Source organism: Dendropsophus ebraccatus, chromosome 1, assembly GCF_027789765.1.
Source record: "Dendropsophus ebraccatus isolate aDenEbr1 chromosome 1, aDenEbr1.pat, whole genome shotgun sequence".
NCBI lineage: Eukaryota > Metazoa > Chordata > Amphibia > Anura > Hylidae > Dendropsophus > Dendropsophus ebraccatus.
This window is the reverse complement of record NC_091454.1, coordinates 5,580,861-5,601,114: the sequence shown is the minus strand read 5'-3', so window position 1 is coordinate 5,601,114 and position 20,254 is coordinate 5,580,861. Positions and strand designations below refer to the sequence as shown.

General features: G+C 48.7%; 2 protein-coding genes across 3 annotated transcripts in view; both read right to left on the bottom strand.

Moving 5' to 3' along the window:
* Positions 1-3,379: 3,379 nt before the first annotated feature.
* TMEM121B (transmembrane protein 121B) lies at positions 3,380-11,082 on the bottom strand. The gene is made up of 2 exons (XM_069950854.1): positions 11,034-11,082; positions 3,380-4,797 (listed from the first exon to the last, which is right to left on the bottom strand). The coding sequence occupies exons 1-2, from the start codon at positions 11,080-11,082 to the stop codon at positions 3,692-3,694; spliced, it is 1,155 nt and encodes a 384-aa protein (XP_069806955.1). The 3' UTR covers positions 3,380-3,691.
* HDHD5 (haloacid dehalogenase like hydrolase domain containing 5) overlaps positions 10,848-20,254 on the bottom strand; it is a 12,013-nt gene continuing 2,606 nt past the window's right edge. For both annotated transcript variants that reach the window (XM_069964884.1, XM_069964892.1), the window contains exons 2-9: positions 16,939-17,088; positions 15,118-15,321; positions 13,446-13,558; positions 12,890-12,983; positions 12,235-12,268; positions 11,942-12,116; positions 11,666-11,854; positions 10,848-11,585 (exon numbers count right to left, since the gene is read on the bottom strand). In XM_069964884.1, the coding sequence (XP_069820985.1) occupies positions 11,264-11,585; positions 11,666-11,854; positions 11,942-12,116; positions 12,235-12,268; positions 12,890-12,983; positions 13,446-13,558; positions 15,118-15,321; positions 16,939-17,055 (1,248 nt within the window). In that variant the 5' untranslated portion in view covers positions 17,056-17,088 and the 3' untranslated portion in view covers positions 10,848-11,263. The remainder of the gene's footprint in view (positions 11,586-11,665; positions 11,855-11,941; positions 12,117-12,234; positions 12,269-12,889; positions 12,984-13,445; positions 13,559-15,117; positions 15,322-16,938; positions 17,089-20,254) is intronic.

The window sequence follows — 20,254 nt, the reverse complement described above, 5'->3', positions numbered from 1 at the left end:
ATTCCTGTATATAGGAGCAGTATTATAGTAGTATATCCTGTATATAGGGGCAGTATTATAGTAGTTATATTCCTGTATATAGGGGGCAGTATTATAGTAGGTATATTCCTGTATATTGGAGCAGTATTATAGTAGTTATATTCCTGTATATAGGAGCAGTATTATAGTAAATATATTGCTGTATATAGGAGCAGTATTATAGTAGTTATATTCCTGTATATAGGAGCAGTATTATAGTAAATATATTGCTGTATATAGGAGCAGTATTATAGTAGTTATAAACAAACTATAAATAAACTGTTTATATATCCTGCTTTATCTGTCTCTGCACCGCCGCTCCACGGTTCGGATACAGCCTGTGTGCCGCATACTCCAGTCCCGGGTTTCCTACATTGGGTGTACCTTGCAGTTAGTGCCGGCCGGAATTCTCACCATAGGAAGACGATTATAGTAGTTATAACCCTGTATATAGGAGCAGTATTATAGTAGTTATATTCCTGTATATAGGGGGCAGTATTATAGTAGTTATATTCCTGTATATAGGAGCAGTATTATAGTAGGTATATTCCTGTATATAGGAGCAGTATTATAGTAGTTATAACCCTGTATATAGGAGCAGTATTATAGTAGTTATAGGTTTGTATATAGGGGCAGTATTATAAAGGTCCAGATCAGTTTGTCGGGGAGATGGCACATGTATGTGAGCCTGTACCTGCAGCGCTGATAATACACAGATGACCTCATGGTGGTGAATCGTTCAGAATCCTCTTTACAGACTCGGAGCCGCCGGCTGTTATAAAACACTATGAGACAGAAAATATTCAAATTTAGGAAAGGAATCACATGCATTGTTCATTGTCTCTCCCATAACTGCCACCCAATGATGCCGCTGCTCGTAGACGCAGTACCGGGCCCGCGGGTCTGGTGGTGGTGGCCATTTTGTCCTGTCCTTGTGCATTGTTGTGTGTGAGAACCTGAGGTACAGCCCTTGGGGTGGTGGTGCCTGGTTTGTCATTGATCTCCTGAGAACCTTGTTGCATTTACAATCAGTTGACATGAGTGACAGAGAGCGACGTCTCTAGAAGAACAGCCCTTAGCAGGATTATTATTTGGATAATGACATCACACATCGGAGGCATTTGGTTACTGCAACACATTACGGAGGTGTCTTGCCAATTGGCGGCCACAGTACTACTGCAGTGCATCCCACAGCAACCAATCAGATTGCAGCTCTTATCGCCACAATTCAGGATACAAAATGTAAACAGTGACTTTAATGGTAGCAATCAGCTTATAACTTTGTAATTAGAAAATGAAAGCATTGTTCTCATTGGTTGCCATGGAACCATTTGGATGTAAACTTGGATGTTTTTAGTACAAGGGTAGAAAATAAAAGCCGTGATCTAAATGGTTGCTTTCGACCCATAGCAACCAATTACATATCAGTTTGTATCTCTTTAGTTAGAAAATGGAAGTAAAGAAGTGGGTTTATTGGTTGCTATGGAGCCATGGTAACCAATCAGCTATCAGCTTGTATCTTTGTAGTAAGAAAATGCAAGCAGTGATCTTATTGGTTGCTATGGAGTCATAGCAACCAATCGGATATCAGTATGTATCTCGGTAGTGCGAGTTAGAAAATGCAAGCAGTGATCTTATTGGTTGCTATGGAGTCATAGCAACCAATGAGATATCAAAGTGTATCTCGGTAGTGCGAGTTAGAAAATGCAAGCAGTGATCTCATTGGTTGCTATGGAGTCATAGCAACCAATGAGATATCAGAGTTTATCTAAGTAGTAAAAGTTTCAAAATGAAAGCAGTTATCTCATTGGTTGCTATGGGCAACATTAAGCAAGTTCTACATGGAAACCGTCAACAAGCTGCTGTTTGCAGATCTATTATACTGATCTAGTACTGTTGCTGTTAAAAATGGCCTGCAAGTAACTCCCCAATCTCTTATGGTTTATTGAGACTGTAAATACATCCGTATAGATGTTAGAATATAATGCTATAATTGGTATACTATAATAACAGTAACCGGTGGCCTGCTTGTTGATTGTTTCCAGGTAGCACAATTTGCATTTATAGTCGCTGACTATAGAAACAATGTTAAAGCAACAATCCCTTCCATCCTTTCCATTGCAGAGAGGCTGTTACCACCATGGCCGTCCTGACGGTAGTCATGGCAACATGTCAGCGAAACTTTCAGACCGTCTACAGTGTAAATATGGAGGGAACAGCAATAAAGATAACTGATAATTTGTTAAAACTACTACAAATACAGTCAAACATCAACTGGACCTTATCGATCAGCAGGCCCAAACCTATAACTCTCCGGGTGCTGGAGAACCACAATTCCCAGCATGCCCTGAAAGCTGGCAGAGCATGCTGGGAGTTGTAGTTTTACAACTGCTGGAGGGTTACCGATTGGGAAACATGGTAACAGACGATAGATAATACAATTTTCTATATTTCCAATAAAGTTAATTTTCTTACAGATCACTGACATAAAAAACGAGATAGGAAATTTACAAAAATTTAACAAAAAAAAATACAATAAAGGGGATTAAAAATAACAAATTTTACCCTGAATTTTGGAATGTGTTTGAAATTTTTTGAAATTTTTTTCTGAATAAATATTTGTTCTATTTTTGTTCCCCCTTAGTCCCTAGGCCAGGGCAAGGTGAGATACAACGTAAGGCAATGCGTCAGTCTAGTCATAGGGCGTCAGTACAGAATGGCGGCCCATAGCAGGCCCCCGCGGTGACGAAGCAGGGAGGGATGCGGAGAGACTTCATCTTTTCCTGCATTTGATACAATATATTTTTTACATTTCACTTTGACATTAAATATATATATATATATATGTATATATTTTAGATATTTTCATACAAAAAAATTATACTCGCAGCTGCTGTAATCATTTCTGTATATCTTTTCAGCCACAAGATTTTTTTTTCTTTTTTTTTTTAACAAAGATATTTTTTAGATTCCAAGTTCCCCTTTAAATATTTTTTTTTTGGCTCAATAAAGGGGAATGCACCATGTATACAGTTAGTACAAAGGATCACATTGGCGCGTGCATTACTTGTCACTAATATTAACGCCACCCATTACAATATTTTTTTTTATAGGAACGTTCTCAGATGGGTCATTGAGAGGTTTTTTATAGGGGTCAGCCATGGCCAATTTCCACACAAAACCAACACTTTACTTATACTAGAGGTAGCAATGGCGCCCACTGTGGTCGCTATACTAATCGACTCATTCGGCAGAACCGGCAGAGGTTGCACGACAAACTGACAGTGACCCCTTAGAAACTTAACGTGTCTTTTAAGGGGGGGGGGGGGGCTGAGGTCACTATATTTGCAGGTTGGGGGTCATTCACTGAGTGCCTTACATTGTGCTGGTAGTGGGTTCTCCTCCTATTATAAGCTATTACAGGATCTTACAGCGAGTAATCACATGACGTCTATAACCCAATCATCTTCTAGATGTTTTCCCCCAAACCCGGTGATGTTGGATTGACTCTATAGACCCCATATAGGACCGGCCATGTTCCTCTAGACTTCCATACGATATGTCTGTTTCCATATAAAGACCCTTGAGATGATGTCGACTTGGAGATGTTGGCAGTGTTGGCAGGAGTAGAAGAGGAAGAAGGTCACTGGAGAAGGAGGACGGTGTTGTTACATCAGTTCTGTGATGTCACAGCCAGCGTGTTGACGTAAGCGTGGGGCCCCATGTCGTTTTCAGACACGCAATGGCTGAACTGTCCCGGAGGGCGGTCCGCGTGGTCAGGACTAGGAGATTTTAGGAGGCAACAGAGCTCCAGGACCTCCAGCCAGCGACAGGCTAAGAAGAAGACGTTCTTCAGCATGAAGACAGACAGGGGTTGGCTGGCTGGACCCAACATTAAGAAGCAACGAACCGCCAAGAGAGGGGCGTCCACCAAGGAGCAACAGAGGAGGCGAAGGAAGAGGCGGCAACAGCCGGCAGGGGCTGCCGAGTCCAACTCTGACAACCAGAGGACGGGGGACACCAAAGCCACAAAGTAGACCACCAATAGAGGGTACCGAATGAGAGGGGTGAGCGGGAGCTTTCCATCCAGCATGGGCTCCAGGAGGGCGTAGCTGTCCAGCAGGTCCAGGCAGGAGGCCAGGAAGTAGCCGCTGGCTCTTTGGTGTGGCCATCCCCGCGGGTCAACACTGAGTGAGCGCACCAGAGACCACAGGAGAGGGACGGAGAGAGCCACCGTCAGCCTGAAACCAGTGCTGCCCAGCGGGACCCCAGCCTCAATCTGATCCATTATTGGGGTGCAGAGGATCAGAGTCACCTTTGGGGTGAAGGCTATGGCATATATCAGCCAGGCCAGGTGGCTATATGCAAAGTGACCCTTCTTTGGCCGGTGAACCTGCCCGTATCCGGAAGAGCTCAGTGACCCCTGATAGTCTCTCCGTCCCCGGCTGTTCTTGGAGTAGAAGATCCCCCATCCGGCAACCACAACCAGGTCAGTGGCTATCCAGGAACACCAGTACAGGTCGGTGCCGGCAATCAGGTAGAGGTCCAGCAGAGCCCCCTGTGCCAGGAGCAGCAGAACCGACAGCACCTTATAGCAGCCCCTCAGGGCACAGCCCGGGCCCCCTCGTGGCAACCTTCCAGGACCCCCATGGGGAAACTCCCCCGCCGTCATCCCCAAACTGGAGGAGGAGGTGGAAGAGGGGGCCAAGGAGGGGGGGCACGAGGGGGCCACGGGGAGTGGGGAGAGTGGAGGGGGCAGGATGTCGAGGGGCAGGGGGGCTACACAGAAAGGAAAATGTGGACGTGAGATCCCTATGGGGGGAGGGAGAGGGTTCTACAGCTAAGGGGGGAATAAGGGTTCTACAGCCCGGGGGGAGAGCGAAGGTCCTATAGCCAAGGGGGGGGGGGGAGAGGGTCCTACAGGGGTACAGGGGAGAAAGAGGGTCCTACAGCCCAGGGGGGAGAGAGAAGGTCCTATAGCCAATGGGGGGGGAGGGTCCTACAGGGGTATGGGGGAGAAAGAGGGTCCTACAGCCAAGAGGGGATAAAGAGGGTCCTACAGGGGTATGGGGGAGAAAGAGGGTCCTACAGCCAAGAGGGGATAAAGAGGGTCCTACAGGGGTATGGGGGAGAAAGAGGGTCCTACAGCTAAGAGGGGAGAGAGGGTCCTACAGCCAAGAGGGGATAAAGAGGGTCCTACAGGGGTAGGGGGGGGAAAGAGGGTCCTACAGCCAAGAGGGGATAAAGAGGGTCCTACAGCCAAGAGGGGATAAAGAGGGTCCTACAGGGGGGGGGGGGGGGGGGGAGAGGGTCCTACAGCAGGGGGGAGAAAGAGGGTCCTACAGGGGTGGGGGGGGGGGAGAGGGTCCTACAGCAGGGGGGGAGAAAGAGGGTCCTACAGGGGTGGGGGGGGGAGAGGGTCCTTCAGCAGGGGGGAGAGAAAGGGTCCTAGACCCCAGGGGGGTGCATGAGAGCAATGGGCGTCTAGGGGAAATGTTGGGGTGCATCAATGCTGGGGTGAAGGAATCATGGGGTGCTATAGGGGTCACACAGGGACTGGCACAGAGGGCAGAGGGGTTTGGGGTTCACAAGCTGCTGCTGGCAGTGATAGAGCAGAGGTAGTAGATCGGAGGAGGCACAGCCGCTAGGAGGTAGTTGACAGCAGACTCCCCACCCGGCAGAGGTCCATGAGTCCAGCAGATATTGGGGTGCAGGGGGGTGCACTGACCTGGGGGAGCAGAGGAGGGTGTGACATCCCGGGGACGGTCCCTTCTGTCCGGCAGATGCAGTCACCGGAGGATGCACGGGGCTCGGACCTCCTCAGGATCCCGGGGGGCTGCACTGGGGGCCCCGGTATCACCGGGAGAACGAGCAGCCGGGCAGCAGCAGCAGCGGCTTCTTCTCTGCAGCCGGCGGTGTCACAGCTCTGGCGCCCCTGCTGGTGGCAGGAGGATAGTGCAGGGGGAGGAGATGGCTCCTGTGGATATATACTGTATATATAGCAGAAGGTACAAGAGGGCGAAGAGCCGCACATCTGCCCCACACAGTGCAGCACTACAAGTCCCAGCAGCTCTGCCCAGCCTCCTGCTGCACTGGCTGATGGGAAATCCGGGCTGACAATCATCCAGTCAGACAGAACTGGGTCACCCTGGGGGGCAGCACTGACATCCATCAGCCCTGGCATTGCTATGGAAGCCGCCAGTACATGCTGGGAATTGTAGTCCTCAGGGCTCCCACAGGCTGGAGGTCATGTAAGGAAGAAGGGGGGTAATATGGGGATGAACCTCCATCTATAGCAGCGCTGCCCCCTATAGTACTGGGGTACACTGACCTAACCTGACCCCCACACATTATCCCTCCTCCTATAGAGTATATACACTCACCGGCCACTTTATTAGGTACACCTGTCCAACTGCACGTTACCACTTAATTTCTAATCAGCCAATCACATGGCGGCAACTCAGTGCATTTAGGCATGTAGACATGGTCAAGACAATCTCCTGCAGTTCAAACCGAGCATCAGTATGGGGAAGAAAGGTGATTTGAGGCCTTTGAACGTAGCATGGTTGTTGGTGCCAGAAGGGCTGGTCTGAGTATTTCAGAAACTGCTGATCTACTGGGATTTTCACACACAACCATCTCTGGGGTTTACAGAGAATGGTCCGAAAAAGAAAAACCATCCAGTGAGCGGCCGTTCTGTGGGCGGAAATGCCTTGTTGATGCCAGAGGTCAGAGGAGAATGGGCAGACTGGTTCCAGCTGATAGAAAGGCAACAGTGACTCAAATAGCCAACCGTTACAGCCAAGGTAGGCAGAAGAGCATCTCTGAGCGCACAGTACACAGTATGGGCTACAGCAGCAGAAGACCACACCGGGGGCCACTCCGCTCAGCTAAGAACAGGAAACTGAGGCTACAATTTGCACAAGCTCATCGAAATTGGACAGTAGAAGATTGGAAAACGTTGCCTGGTCTGATGAGTCTCGATTTCTGCTGCGACATTCGGATGGTAGGGTCAGAATTTGGCGACAACCACATGAAAGCATGGATCCATCCTGCCTTGTATCAGCGGTTCAGGCTGGTGGTGGTGGTGTCATGGTGTGGGGAATATTTTCTTGGCACTCTTTGGGCCCCTTGGTACCAATTGAGCATGGTTGCAACGCCCCAGCCTACCTGAGTATTGTTGCTGACCATGTCCATCCCTTTATGACCACAATGGACCCAACATCTGATGGCGACTTTCAGCAGGATAATGCGCCATGTCATAAAGCTAGAATCATCTCAGACTGGTTTCTTGAACATGACAATGAGGTCACTGTACTCCAATGGCCTCCACAGTCACCAGATCTCAATCCAATAGAGCATCTTTGGGATGTGGTGGAACGGGAGATTGGCATCATGGATGTGCAGCCGACAAATCTGCGGCAACTGTGTGATGTCATCATGTCACTATGGACCAAAATCTCTGAGGAAGCTTCCAGCACCTTGTTGTATCTATGCCACCAAGAATTGGGGCAGTTCTGAAGGCAAAAGGGGGTCCAACCCGTTACTAGCATGGTGTACCTAATAAAGTGGCCGCTGAGTGTAGATCCCTCCTCCTATAGAGTATATAGATTGTCAGAGTATATAGATCCCTCCTCCTATAGAGTATATAGATTGTCATAGTATATAGATCCCTCCTCCTATAGAGTATATAGATTGTGAGAGTATAAAGATCCCTCCTCCTATAGAGTATATAGATCCCTCCTCTTATAGAGTATATAGATTGTCAGAGTATATAGATCCCCCTCTAACACATTATATAGATCCCTCCTCCTATAGAGTATATAGATCCCTCCTCCTATAGAGTATATAGATTGTGAGAGTATATAGATCCCTCCTCCTATAGAGTATATAGATCCCTCCTCCTATAGAGTATATAGATTGTCAGAGTATATAGATCCCTCCTCTTGTAGAGTATATAGATTGTCAGAGTATATAGATCCCTCCTCCTACAGAGTATATAGATTGTCAGAGTATATAGATCCCTCCTCCTATAGAGTATATAGATTGTCAGAGTATATAGATCCCTCCTCCTACAGAGTATATAGATTGTCAGAGTATATAGATCCCTCCTCCTATAGAGTATATAGATTATGACAGTATATAGATCCCTCCTCCTATAGAGTATATAGATTGTCAGAGTATATAGATCCCTCCTCCTATAGAGTATATAGATTATGACAGTATATAGATCCCTCCTCCTATAGAGTATAAAGATCCCTCCTCCTATATTATATAGATTGTGAGAGTATATAGATCCCTCCTCTTAGAGTATATAGATCCCTCCTCCTATAGAGTATATAGATCCCCCCCCCCCCCCCACACACTTATTTGGCCACCAGACTCCTCCATCCCACTCCTCTATCCCCTCCTAACACCTGCCCTCTCTCTCCTCCTCTATCCCCTCCTAACACCTGCCCCTCCCTCCTCCTCTATCCCCTCCTAACACCTGCCCCTCCCTCCTCCTTCCAAACACCTGCCCCTCCCTCCTCCTCTATCCCCTCCTAACACCTGCCCCTCCCTCCTCCTCTATCCCCTCCTAACACCTGCCCCTCCCTCCTCCTCCAACCACCTGCCCCTCCCTCCAACCACCTGCCCTTCCCTCCTCCTCTATCCCCTCCAAACACCTGCCCCTCCCTCCTCCTCCAACCACCTGCCCCTCCATCCTCCTCTATCCCCTCCAAACACCTGCCCCTCCCTCCTCCTCCTCTATCCTCTCCAACCACCTGCCCCTCCATCCTCCTCTATCCCCTCCAAACACCTGCCCCTCCCTCCTCCTCCTCTATCCCCTCCAAACACCTGCCCCTCCCTCCTCCTCTATCCCCTCCAAACACCTGCCCCTCCATCCTCTCCAACCACCTGCCCCTCCCTCCTCCTCTATCCCCTCCAAACACCTGCCCCTCCCTCCTCCTCTATCCCCTCCAAACACCTGCCCCTCTATCCTCCTCTATCCCCTCCAAACCACCTGCCCCTCCCTCCTCCTCTATCCCCTCCAAACACCTGCCCCTCCCTCCTCCTCTATCCCCTCCAAACACCTGCCCCTCCCTCCTCCTCCATCCCCTCCAAACCACCTGCCCCTCCCTCCTCCTCTATCCCCTCCAAACACCTGCCCCTCTATCCTCCTCTATCCCCTCCAAACACCTGCCCCTTCCTCCTCCTCTATCCTCTCCAACCACCTGCCCCTCTCCTCCTCTATCCCCTCCAAACCACCTGCCCCTCCCTCCTCCTCTATCCCCTCCAAACACCTGCCCCTCTAACCCCTCCAAACACCTGCCCCTCTATCCTCCTCTAACCACCTGCCCCTCCATCTTCCTCTATTCCCTCCAGCCTCCTCTATCTCTTCCAGACTCATTTGGCATGCTAGGACCTTAAAGGGGTTATCCAGCGCTACAAAAACATGGCCACTTTTCCCCCTCCTGTTGTCTCCAGTTCAGGTGCAGTTTGCAATTAAGCTCCATTTACTTCAATGGAATTGAGTTTCAAAACCCCACCCAATCTGGAGACAACAGTAGGGGGAAGTGGCCATGTTTTTGTAGTGCTGGATAACCCCTTTAAAGTGACAGTACCACCAGGCCCAGGCTGAAGCACTGGAGGCAGCCGACCCCCCTTATTGGGAAGAAACTCCAGCCCCTCCATGACGTGACTCCATTAGAATCAATGGAACCCTATCATGGAGGGGCGGGGGGGGTTTCCTCCCACTAAGGGGGGTCGGCCGCCTCCAGTGCTTCAGCCTGGGCCTGGTGGTACAGTCACTTTAAGACCTTTGCTGCCCAGTCCCTCTCCCCCGTCTTCAGTTCAGCTCGGCAGTCTGCCGGCACCCCCTTCCCCCATCCGATCGTAGGGGCCATGTCTATGATCAGCGTAAACTAAAATCTCCTCGTTCACCGACAGCGAGAATAAATCTGGAAAATGGTAACGAACGGACACACAAAGCCTGCTGGGAAGTTACCGGAATCTTTATTATCCCAAACACTAGAATCCTCCCCACAACATGGCTGCTGGGGTGGGCGATAGAGGCTATACCATACGCTGTTCTCCCCTCCAGTGTATATGGCTTCATCCTAGGACAGGGGCAGAGATCCTTGGCTTTCCAGCTTCGCTGTGGCTCTCCAGGAATGATGGGAGTTGTAGTTTTGCAACAGCTGGAGAGCCAAGGTCCCCTCCCCTGTCCTAGTAGATTAGAGGGTCAAACTGGCGGCCCCTCAGCTGTTGTAGAACTACAATTCTCATCATGCCAAAGCTTTAGATGTCCGGGCATGATGGGGGTTGTAGTTCTGATGGCCGCAGTCTGACTTCTCCAGATCTCTGCTCGATGTTAGTGACTATGAACCTGTACAGACCTAATGACAGCTGAGGGTTTGTTACAATTGCATCCAGTCTAGTGAACTGAAATGCATGAACTTCAAATTGTTACACTGTACCAGGATATCAGCTGAGACAGAGACGCGCACTGCTGATGCGTTCGGCTCACAGAGGACTGTCTAGACGCTTAAAGGGGAACTCCAGAGATTTCTTTTTCATTCAAATCAACTGGTGTCAGAAAGTTATGTAGATTTATAATTTACTTCTATGTGAAAATCTTCAGCCTTCCAGTACTTATCAGCTGATGTTTGTCCTGCAGGAAGTGGTGTATTCTCTCCAGTCTGACACAGTGCTCTCTGCTGCCACCTCTGTCCATGTCAGGAACTGTTTAGAGCAGCAGCAAATCCCCATAGAAAACCTCTCCTGCTCTGGACAGTTCCTGACATGGACAGAGGTGGCAGCAGAGAACACTGTGTCAGACTGGAGAGAATACACTACTTCATGCAGGACATACAGCAGCTGATAAGTACGGGAAGACTGGAGATTTTTTTAAAAGTAGTAAATTACAAATCTATATAACTTTCTAACACTGTTGATTTTTTTTTGGGGGGGGGGGAACTAGGGGGGGGGGGAGTGTGGTTTGGAGATATAAGAAATGGGTTCCATTCGCTCACAGCAAGCAGAGATCATGAGAAACTGAAACAAAGTCTTAGAACATTTCATTATAAGCTGATTGATATAAAATGGAGATCCCCTTTAAGCGGCACACTGATGTCCGTGTATGTCCGAGTGTTCCTGAGTCGGATGAGGTGTAATAAGGATTCTGGTTAAAAGCATCAAACTTTATAATAAAATCCCTGACGTGGAGACTATGTCGGCCCCCGCACCCTCGCCCCGGGGGTCACTATGGGGTGACATCATCAGCGCTCTCACGTCTCGCCCCCCATCCTTCTTTCTTCAGCACCAGCTCCAGAGCTTCCCCCACATCTCGCACCACGTGAGACGCCACCACCAGATTGGGGTCAAACTTAAAGTCCCGGTGTCCATGGAAAACCGTGTGCGTCACCGGGCTCCTGGGGATCTCACCCGGATCGCTATACACCCCGGTGCACACCAGGATGGACTGACAGCTCTGCGGCCAAGTCTCTGGATCAGCGTCTGCTTTATGGCTGTGCAGATGGCGGTTATACAGATTGGCGCCGTATATATCCGCCATCGGGTTGTCCCTAAAATGGGAGAAATAAAAGAAGAGCTCAGCCTGGTGCAAACACTACATCTCCCGCAATGCGACGTAGCCAGAACTCACCCCACGGCATAGATGGTGCGGATAGGCTTCCTCCAGCCGTGCTCCCTGGCCTGGCTCAGGATCTGCTGCTCGGCATAGCTGTAGGTCACAGGGCTGGGCTTACCGATCAGCGCCTCGTACTGCAGCTCGCGCCCCGTGATCTTATGGTATAACGTTTCCAAGCAGAGCAGGAATGAGCCGTGACCGAACCTGCTCCGGAACACAGAACAAAGTACCGGTGTCACCTGCAGCGTATCCGGCCCGCGGCTATCACAATGGGCACGGTGTGGTACTGACCTGGGCATCCTGGCTTCGGCCATCCACAGCAGATCCATGTTACAGGCTAATATGGGGATGTGCGGATCCGGGGCCGGGCCCCTCCAATCTGACGGCCTCCCCGCGCTCAGCAGCAAATCCAGGATCAGCTGAAGACTCGTCTCCCAACGCACCGGCTCCCCCAACAACACAATGGCTGCAACACAGCAATGCGGAATTGGTCATTGTGCCCTCATCAAGCTTTATTTATAACTAATGAACAACAGGACAAATTATCCCCCAGGCCGGGACATAGGATTGATGTTCATTCTCACCTTCTATGGGTGGAAGCGTCACACTGACACTGACCTGGAGAGAAGAGAAATATTACTCCATATCTATACTATACTTATTATATATGATCCCTTAAAGGGGCACTCCGACAAAAAAAATAAATTCTTTCAAATCAACTGGTGCCAGAAAGTATATATCTCCATTCTCCATCAATCAATGTACATTTCCTATTGTAAAATAGTTCTATTATGGGGATTATTTATCTTTAAAGTGGCACTCCGACACAATTTATTTTCTTTCAAATCAACTGGTTATATAAAGTTATATAGATTTGTAATTTACTTCTGTTTAAAAATGTCCAGTCTTCCAGTACTTATCAGCTGCTGTATGTCCTGCAGGAAGTGGTGTATTCTCTCCAGTCCATGTCAGGAACTGTCCAGAGCAGCAGCAAATCCCCATAGAAAACCTCTCCTGCTCTGGACAGTTCCCGACATGGACAGAGGTGGCAGCAGAGAGCACTGTGTCAGACTGGAGAGAATACACCACTTCCTGCAGGACATACAGCAGCTGATAAGTACTGGAAGACTGGAGATTTATCAATAGAAGTAAACTACAAATCTGTATAACTTTCTGACAAAAAAACAAAAAAACAAAAGTTCCCTTTTAACAACAATTTTTTTTTACTGCAGTACTTACAGGGCCCCTTGGCCTTCGACGCACATCCACCATATCCAGCAGGGGGTACGCCTGCCTCACCTTCTCAATGGTCACTGCGTTCTGAAAGCCCAGGCTGCCGACAGTCAAGGAACTTATATGGTAAAACATTTAAAGGGATCTCCCGTCTATGTGAATGGATGAGAATCTGGGGCCCTCCGGCTGATGCAAAACTAAATTTCCCATCAAAGCTTTGGTGGTCCAGGCATGATGGGAATTGTAGTTTTGCAACAGCCAGAGGGCTGCGGGTTCCCTATCCCTGCTCTATGTGATCAGGACGGAGGGTGGGAGCCTGAGCACAACCTGAAGGTGATGCAATAGCGCCACCTCTGTCAGGAAAACAGAATGGCGTAGAACAGCGTAACCAGTGTCCAGTAACCAATAGCTCTCCTGCTGCTGCTAAAGTACAACTTCCATCATGCCCGGACACTAGAAGGCTGGCAGGGCATGATAGGTTTTGTAGTTCTACGACAGCTGGAGAATGCTGTTGTATACGGCGCCTTAATCCAAAGGGAAAGGTGTATAGATATAAGGATACTCCTTGGCGATGTCCTCCACCGGGCCCTGGCCAGACACCAGCACGCACTTATCCTGGAACTGCTTGAACATCTGTAGCGGGCTGTGTGACAGGATGACTTGGTTGGCGGAGATCTGCGGGGAGATCAGGCAGGACGGACTGTAAGCAGCATGTAAGAATACAAGACTGAGAAAACCGAGACTGAAGACACTGATGGGACGGTCAGTACGGAGCCCGGACAGATAGGGCCACAACATAGATACTTCTGGGCGGATAACCCTCAAAGGGCTGTGCCCACTATGACATATTTATAGCACTATACACCCCGGTATATACAAGTATACACCCAGGGAGGGCACATGTATATACCACTATACACCCCGGTATATACAAGTATACACCCAGGGAGGGCACATGTATATACCACTATACACCCCCGTATATGCAAGTATACACCCAGGGAGGGCACATGTATATACCACTATACACCCCGGTATATGCAAGTATACACCCAGGGAGGGCACATGTATATACCACTATACACCCCGGTATATGCAAGTATACACCCAGGGAGGGCACATGTATATAGCACTATACACCCCGGTATATACAAGTATACACCCAGGGAGGGCACATGTATATACCACTATACACCCCGGTATATACAAGTATACACCCAGGGAGGGCACATGTATATACCACTATACACCCCGGTATATGCAAGTATACACCCAGGGAGGGCACATGTATATACCACTATACACCCCGGTATATACAAGTATACACCCAGGGAGGGCACATGTATATACCACTATACACCAAGGTATATGCAAGTATACACCCAGGGAGGGCACATGTATATAGCACTATACACCCCGGTATATACAAGTATACACCCAGGGAGGGCACATGTATATACCACTATACACCCCGGTATATACAAGTATACACCCAGGGAGGGCACATGTATATACCACTATACACCCCGGTATATACAAGTATACACCCAGGGAGGGCACATGTATATACCACTATACACCCCGGTATATGCAAGTATACACCCAGGGAGGACACATGTATATACCACTATACACCCTGGTATATACAAGTATACACCCAGGGAGGGCACATGTATATACCACTATACACCCCGCTATATGCAAGTATACACCCAGGGAGGGCACATGTATATACCACTATACACCCCGCTATATGCAAGTATACACCCAGGGAGGGCACATGTATATAGCACTATACACCCCGGTATATGCAAGTATACACCCAGGGAGGGCACATGTATATACCACTATACACCCCGGTATATACAAGTATACACCCAGGGAGGGCACATGTATATAGCACTATACACCCCGGTATATACAAGTATACACCCAGGGAGGGCACATGTATATACCACTATACACCCCGGTATATGCAAGTATACACCCAGGGAGGGCACATGTATATACCACTATACACCCCGGTATATGCAAGTATACACCCAGGGAGGGCACATGTATATACCACTATACACCCCGGTATATGCAAGTATACACCCAGGGAGGGCACATGTATATACCACTATACACCCCGGTATATGCAACACACCCCAGGAGGGCAGTATCGATAGGTTATTATATACCACTATAATTATTACAGCCGTATAGCGTCACTATTATAGATAGGTTCTCACCTCGATGTCCAGCACTCTGCTCAGCTCGGTCGCTCTCTCCTGGCGCCGGCAGTTCCCAGCATTGGTCACAAACACCACCGGCACGGCCAGCTTCCCACTGCTATCCAGCAACTTCCGGAAAGCTTCGGCAGCTCCGGGGATGGGATTCCTGCCCCGCACCAACACTCCATCTATATCAAAGAGCAGCCCGAAGCCGGGAGACGGCTGCCAGACACCAGGAGGACAGCAAGGGGTTAAACCGTGCAACAAGAAATCTTTAACAGGGGGCGTCCACATCCAGATATATACCGCCATACACACCCCGGTATATACCACCATACACACCCCGATATATACACCAATATACACATCCCGGTATATACCAGTATACAAACCCCGATATATACCACCATACACACCCCGATATATACCACCATACACACCCTAGTATATACCAGTATACACACCCCGATATACACTCACCGGCCACTTTATTAGGTACACCTGTCCAACTGCACGTTACCACTTCATTTCTAATCAGCCAATCACATGGCGGCATCTCAGTGCATGTAGGCATGTAGACATGGTCAAGACAATCTCCTGCAGTTCAAACCGAGCATCAGTATGGGGAAGAAAGGTGATTTGAGTGCCTTTGAACGTGGCATGGTTGTTGGTGCCAGAAGGGCTGGTCTGAGTATTTCAGAAACTGCTGATCTACTGGGATTTTCACGCACAACCATCTCTAGGGTTTACAGAGAATGGTCCGAAAAAGAAAAACCATCCAGTGAGCGGCAGTTCTGTGGGCGGAAATGCCTTGTTGATGCCAGAGGTCAGAGGAGAATGGGCAGACTGGTTCCAGCTGATAGAAAGGCAACAGTGACTCAAATAGCCAACCGTTACAGCCAAGGTAGGCAGAAGAGCATCTCTGAACGCACAGTACACAGTATGGGCTACAGCAGCACAAGACCACCCGTTACTAGCATGGTGTACCTAATAAAGTGGCCTGTGAGTGTATACCACCATACACACCCCGGTATATACCACCATACACACCCCGGTATATACCACCATACACACCCCGGTATATACCACCATACACACCCCGGTATATACCACCATACACACCCCGGTATATACCACCATACACACACCGATATATACCACCATACACACCCTGATATATAACCCCATACACACACCGATATATACCACCATACACACCCTGATATATAACACCATACATTACACACCCCAGTATATACCAATATACACACCCCGGTATATACCACCATACATTACACACCCCAGTATATACCAATATACACACCCCGGTATATACCAGTATACACACCCCGGTATATACCACCATACACACCCCGGTATATACCACCATACACACCCCGGTATATACCACCATACACACCCCGATATATACCACCATACACACCCCGATATATACCACCATACACACCCCGGTATATACCAGTATACACACCCCGATCTATACCAGTATACACACCCCAGTATATACCACCAAACACACCCCGGTATAAACCCCCATACATACCCCGGTATATACCACCATACACTCCCCGGTATACAAAAACAATACACACCCCGGTATATACCAGTATACACACCCCGGGAGGGCACATATATGTACCAGTATACACACCCCGGGTGTGTGTGAGGGGGGGGGGCACATGTATATACCAGTATACACACCCTGGGAGGGCACATGCATATACCAGTACACATACCCCGGGAGGGCACATGTATATACCAGTATACAGATGGCATATGTGATGGCACTGTTCCTGGCATTACACCCGTTATACTTACATTACAGGCAGATAATGCTCGGGCTCCTGGGGGTGGCACTACTTGTGGGCGGCCAGACAGTAATCTTTTTTTTACCAGCCGAGAAAACACCCGCTGCCAACCAACCAGGGCGCCCATTGTCCACAGTCAGCAGAGAAGTGTACAGACGTCCTGGAAATGGCAGAAAAGAGACTATAAACCATCAAAATCCTGTGCAAGAGTATAACATATTACTGGCACTGCCCTAAACCTCCCCCCTGATAGATTGGCACTACCATTATACCTCACCCGATAGACTGGCACTGCCCTACATCTCACCCCTAATAGACTGGCACTATTATTATACCTCCCCCCGATAGACTGGCACTATTATTATACCTCCCCCCTGATAGACTGGCACTGCCATTATCCCTCCCCCCGATAGACTGGCACTATTATTATACCTCCCCCCTGATAGACTGGCACTATTATTATACCTCACCCCTGATAGACTGGCACTGCCATTATCCCTCCCCCCTGATAGACTGGCACTGCCATTATACCTCCCCCCTGATAGACTGGCACTACTATTATACCTCACCCCTGATAGACTGGCACTACTATTATACCTCCCCCTGATAGACTGGCACTACCATTATACCTCACCCGATAGACTGGCACTGCCCTACATCTCACCCCTAATAGACTGGCACTGCCATTATCCCTCCCCCCGATAGACTGGCACTATTATTATACCGCACCCCTGATAGACTGGCACTATTATTATCCCTCCCCCCGGATAGACTGGCACTGCCATTATCCCTCCCCCCTGATAGACTGGCACTATTATTATACCTCACCCCTGATAGACTGGCACTATTATTATACCTCCCCCCCTGATAGACTGGCACTGCCATTATACCTCCCCCCTGATAGACTGGCACTGCCATTATACCTCCCCCCTGATAGACTGGCACTATTATTACACCTCCCCCTGATAGACTGGCACTACTATTATACCTCACCCCTGATAGACTGGCATTACTATTATACCTCACCCCTGATAGACTGGCACTGCCATTATACCTCCCCCCTGATAGACTGGCACTATTATTACACCTCACCCCTGATAGACTGGCACTACTATTATACCTCCCCCTGACAGACTGGCACTACTATTATACCTCCCCCTTATAGACTGGCACTACTATTATACCTCCCCCTGATAGACTGGCAATATTATTATACCTCCCCCTGATAGACTGGCACTACTATTATACCTCCCCCTGATAGACTGGCACTACTATTATACCTCCCCCTTATAGACTGGCACTACTATTATACCTCACCCCTGATAGACTGGCACTATTATTATACCTCCCCCTGATAGACTGGCACTGCCATTATCCCTCCCCCCTGATAGACTGGCACTACTATTATACCTCACCCCTGATAGACTGGCACTATTATTATACCTCACCCCTGATAGACTGGCACTACTATTATACCTCCCCCTGATAGACTGGCACTATTATTATACCTCCCCCTGATAGACTGGCACTACTATTATACCTCCCCCTGATAGACTGGGACTACTATTGTATCTCCCCCCCTGATAGACTGGCACTATTATTATACCCCCCCCCCCCCCCGATAGACTGGCACTACTATTATACCTCCCCCTGATAGACTGGCACTATTAATATACCCCCCCCCCCCCCTGATAGACTGGCACTACTATTATACCTCACCCCTGATAGACTGGCAATATTATTATACCTCACCCCTGATGGACTGGCACTACTATTATACCTCCCCCTGATAGACTGGCACTACTATTATATCTCCCCCCTGATAGACTGGCACTACTATTATACCTCCCCCCTGATAGACTGGCACTACTATTATACCTCCCCCCTGATAGACTGGCACTACTATTATACCTCCCCCTGATAGACTGGCACTACTATTATACCTCACCCCTGATAGACTGGCACTACTATTATACCTCACCCCTGATAGACTGGCACTACTATTATACCTCACCCCTGATAGACTGGCACTACTATTATACTTCCCCCTGATGGACTGGCACTACTATTATACCTCACCCCTGATAGACTGGCACTACTATTATATCTCCCCCCTGATAGACTGGCACTACTATTATACCTCACCCCTGATAGACTGGCACTACTATTATATCTCCCCCCTGATAGACTGGCACTACTATTATACCTCACCCCTGATGGACTGGCACTACTATTATATCTCCCCCTGATAGACTGGCACTACTATTATACCTCACCCCTGATAGACTGGCACTACTATTATACCTCACCCCTGATAGACTGGCACTACTATTATACCTCCCTCTGATAGACTGGCACTACTATTATACCTCCCCCTGATAGACTGGCACTACCATTATACCTCACCCGATAGACTGGCACTGCCCTACATCTCACCCCTAATAGACTGGCACTGCCATTATCCCTCCCCCCGATAGACTGGCACTATTATTATACCGCACCCCTGATAGACTGGCACTATTATTATCCCTCCCCCCGGATAGACTGGCACTGCCATTATCCCTCCCCCCTGATAGACTGGCACTATTATTATACCTCACCCCTGATAGACTGGCACTATTATTATACCTCCCCCCCTGATAGACTGGCACTATTATTATACCTCACCCCTGATAGACTGGCACTGCCATTATACCTCCCCCCTGATAGACTGGCACTGCCATTATACCTCCCCCCTGATAGACTGGCACTATTATTATACCTCCCCCTGATAGACTGGCACTACTATTATACCTCACCCCTGATAGACTGGCATTACTATTATACCTCACCCCTGATAGACTGGCACTGCCATTATACCTCCCCCCTGATAGACTGGCACTATTATTACACCTCACCCCTGATAGACTGGCACTACTATTATACCTCCCCCTGACAGACTGGCACTACTATTATACCTCCCCCTTATAGACTGGCACTACTATTATACCTCCCCCTGATAGACTGGCAATATTATTATACCTCCCCCTGATAGACTGGCACTACTATTATACCTCCCCCTGATAGACTGGCACTACTATTATACCTCCCCCTTATAGACTGGCACTACTATTATACCTCACCCCTGATAGACTGGCACTATTATTATACCTCCCCCTGATAGACTGGCACTGCCATTATCCCTCCCCCCTGATAGACTGGCACTACTATTATACCTCACCCCTGATAGACTGGCACTATTATTATACCTCACCCCTGATAGACTGGCACTACTATTATACCTCCCCCTGATAGACTGGCACTATTATTATACCTCCCCCTGATAG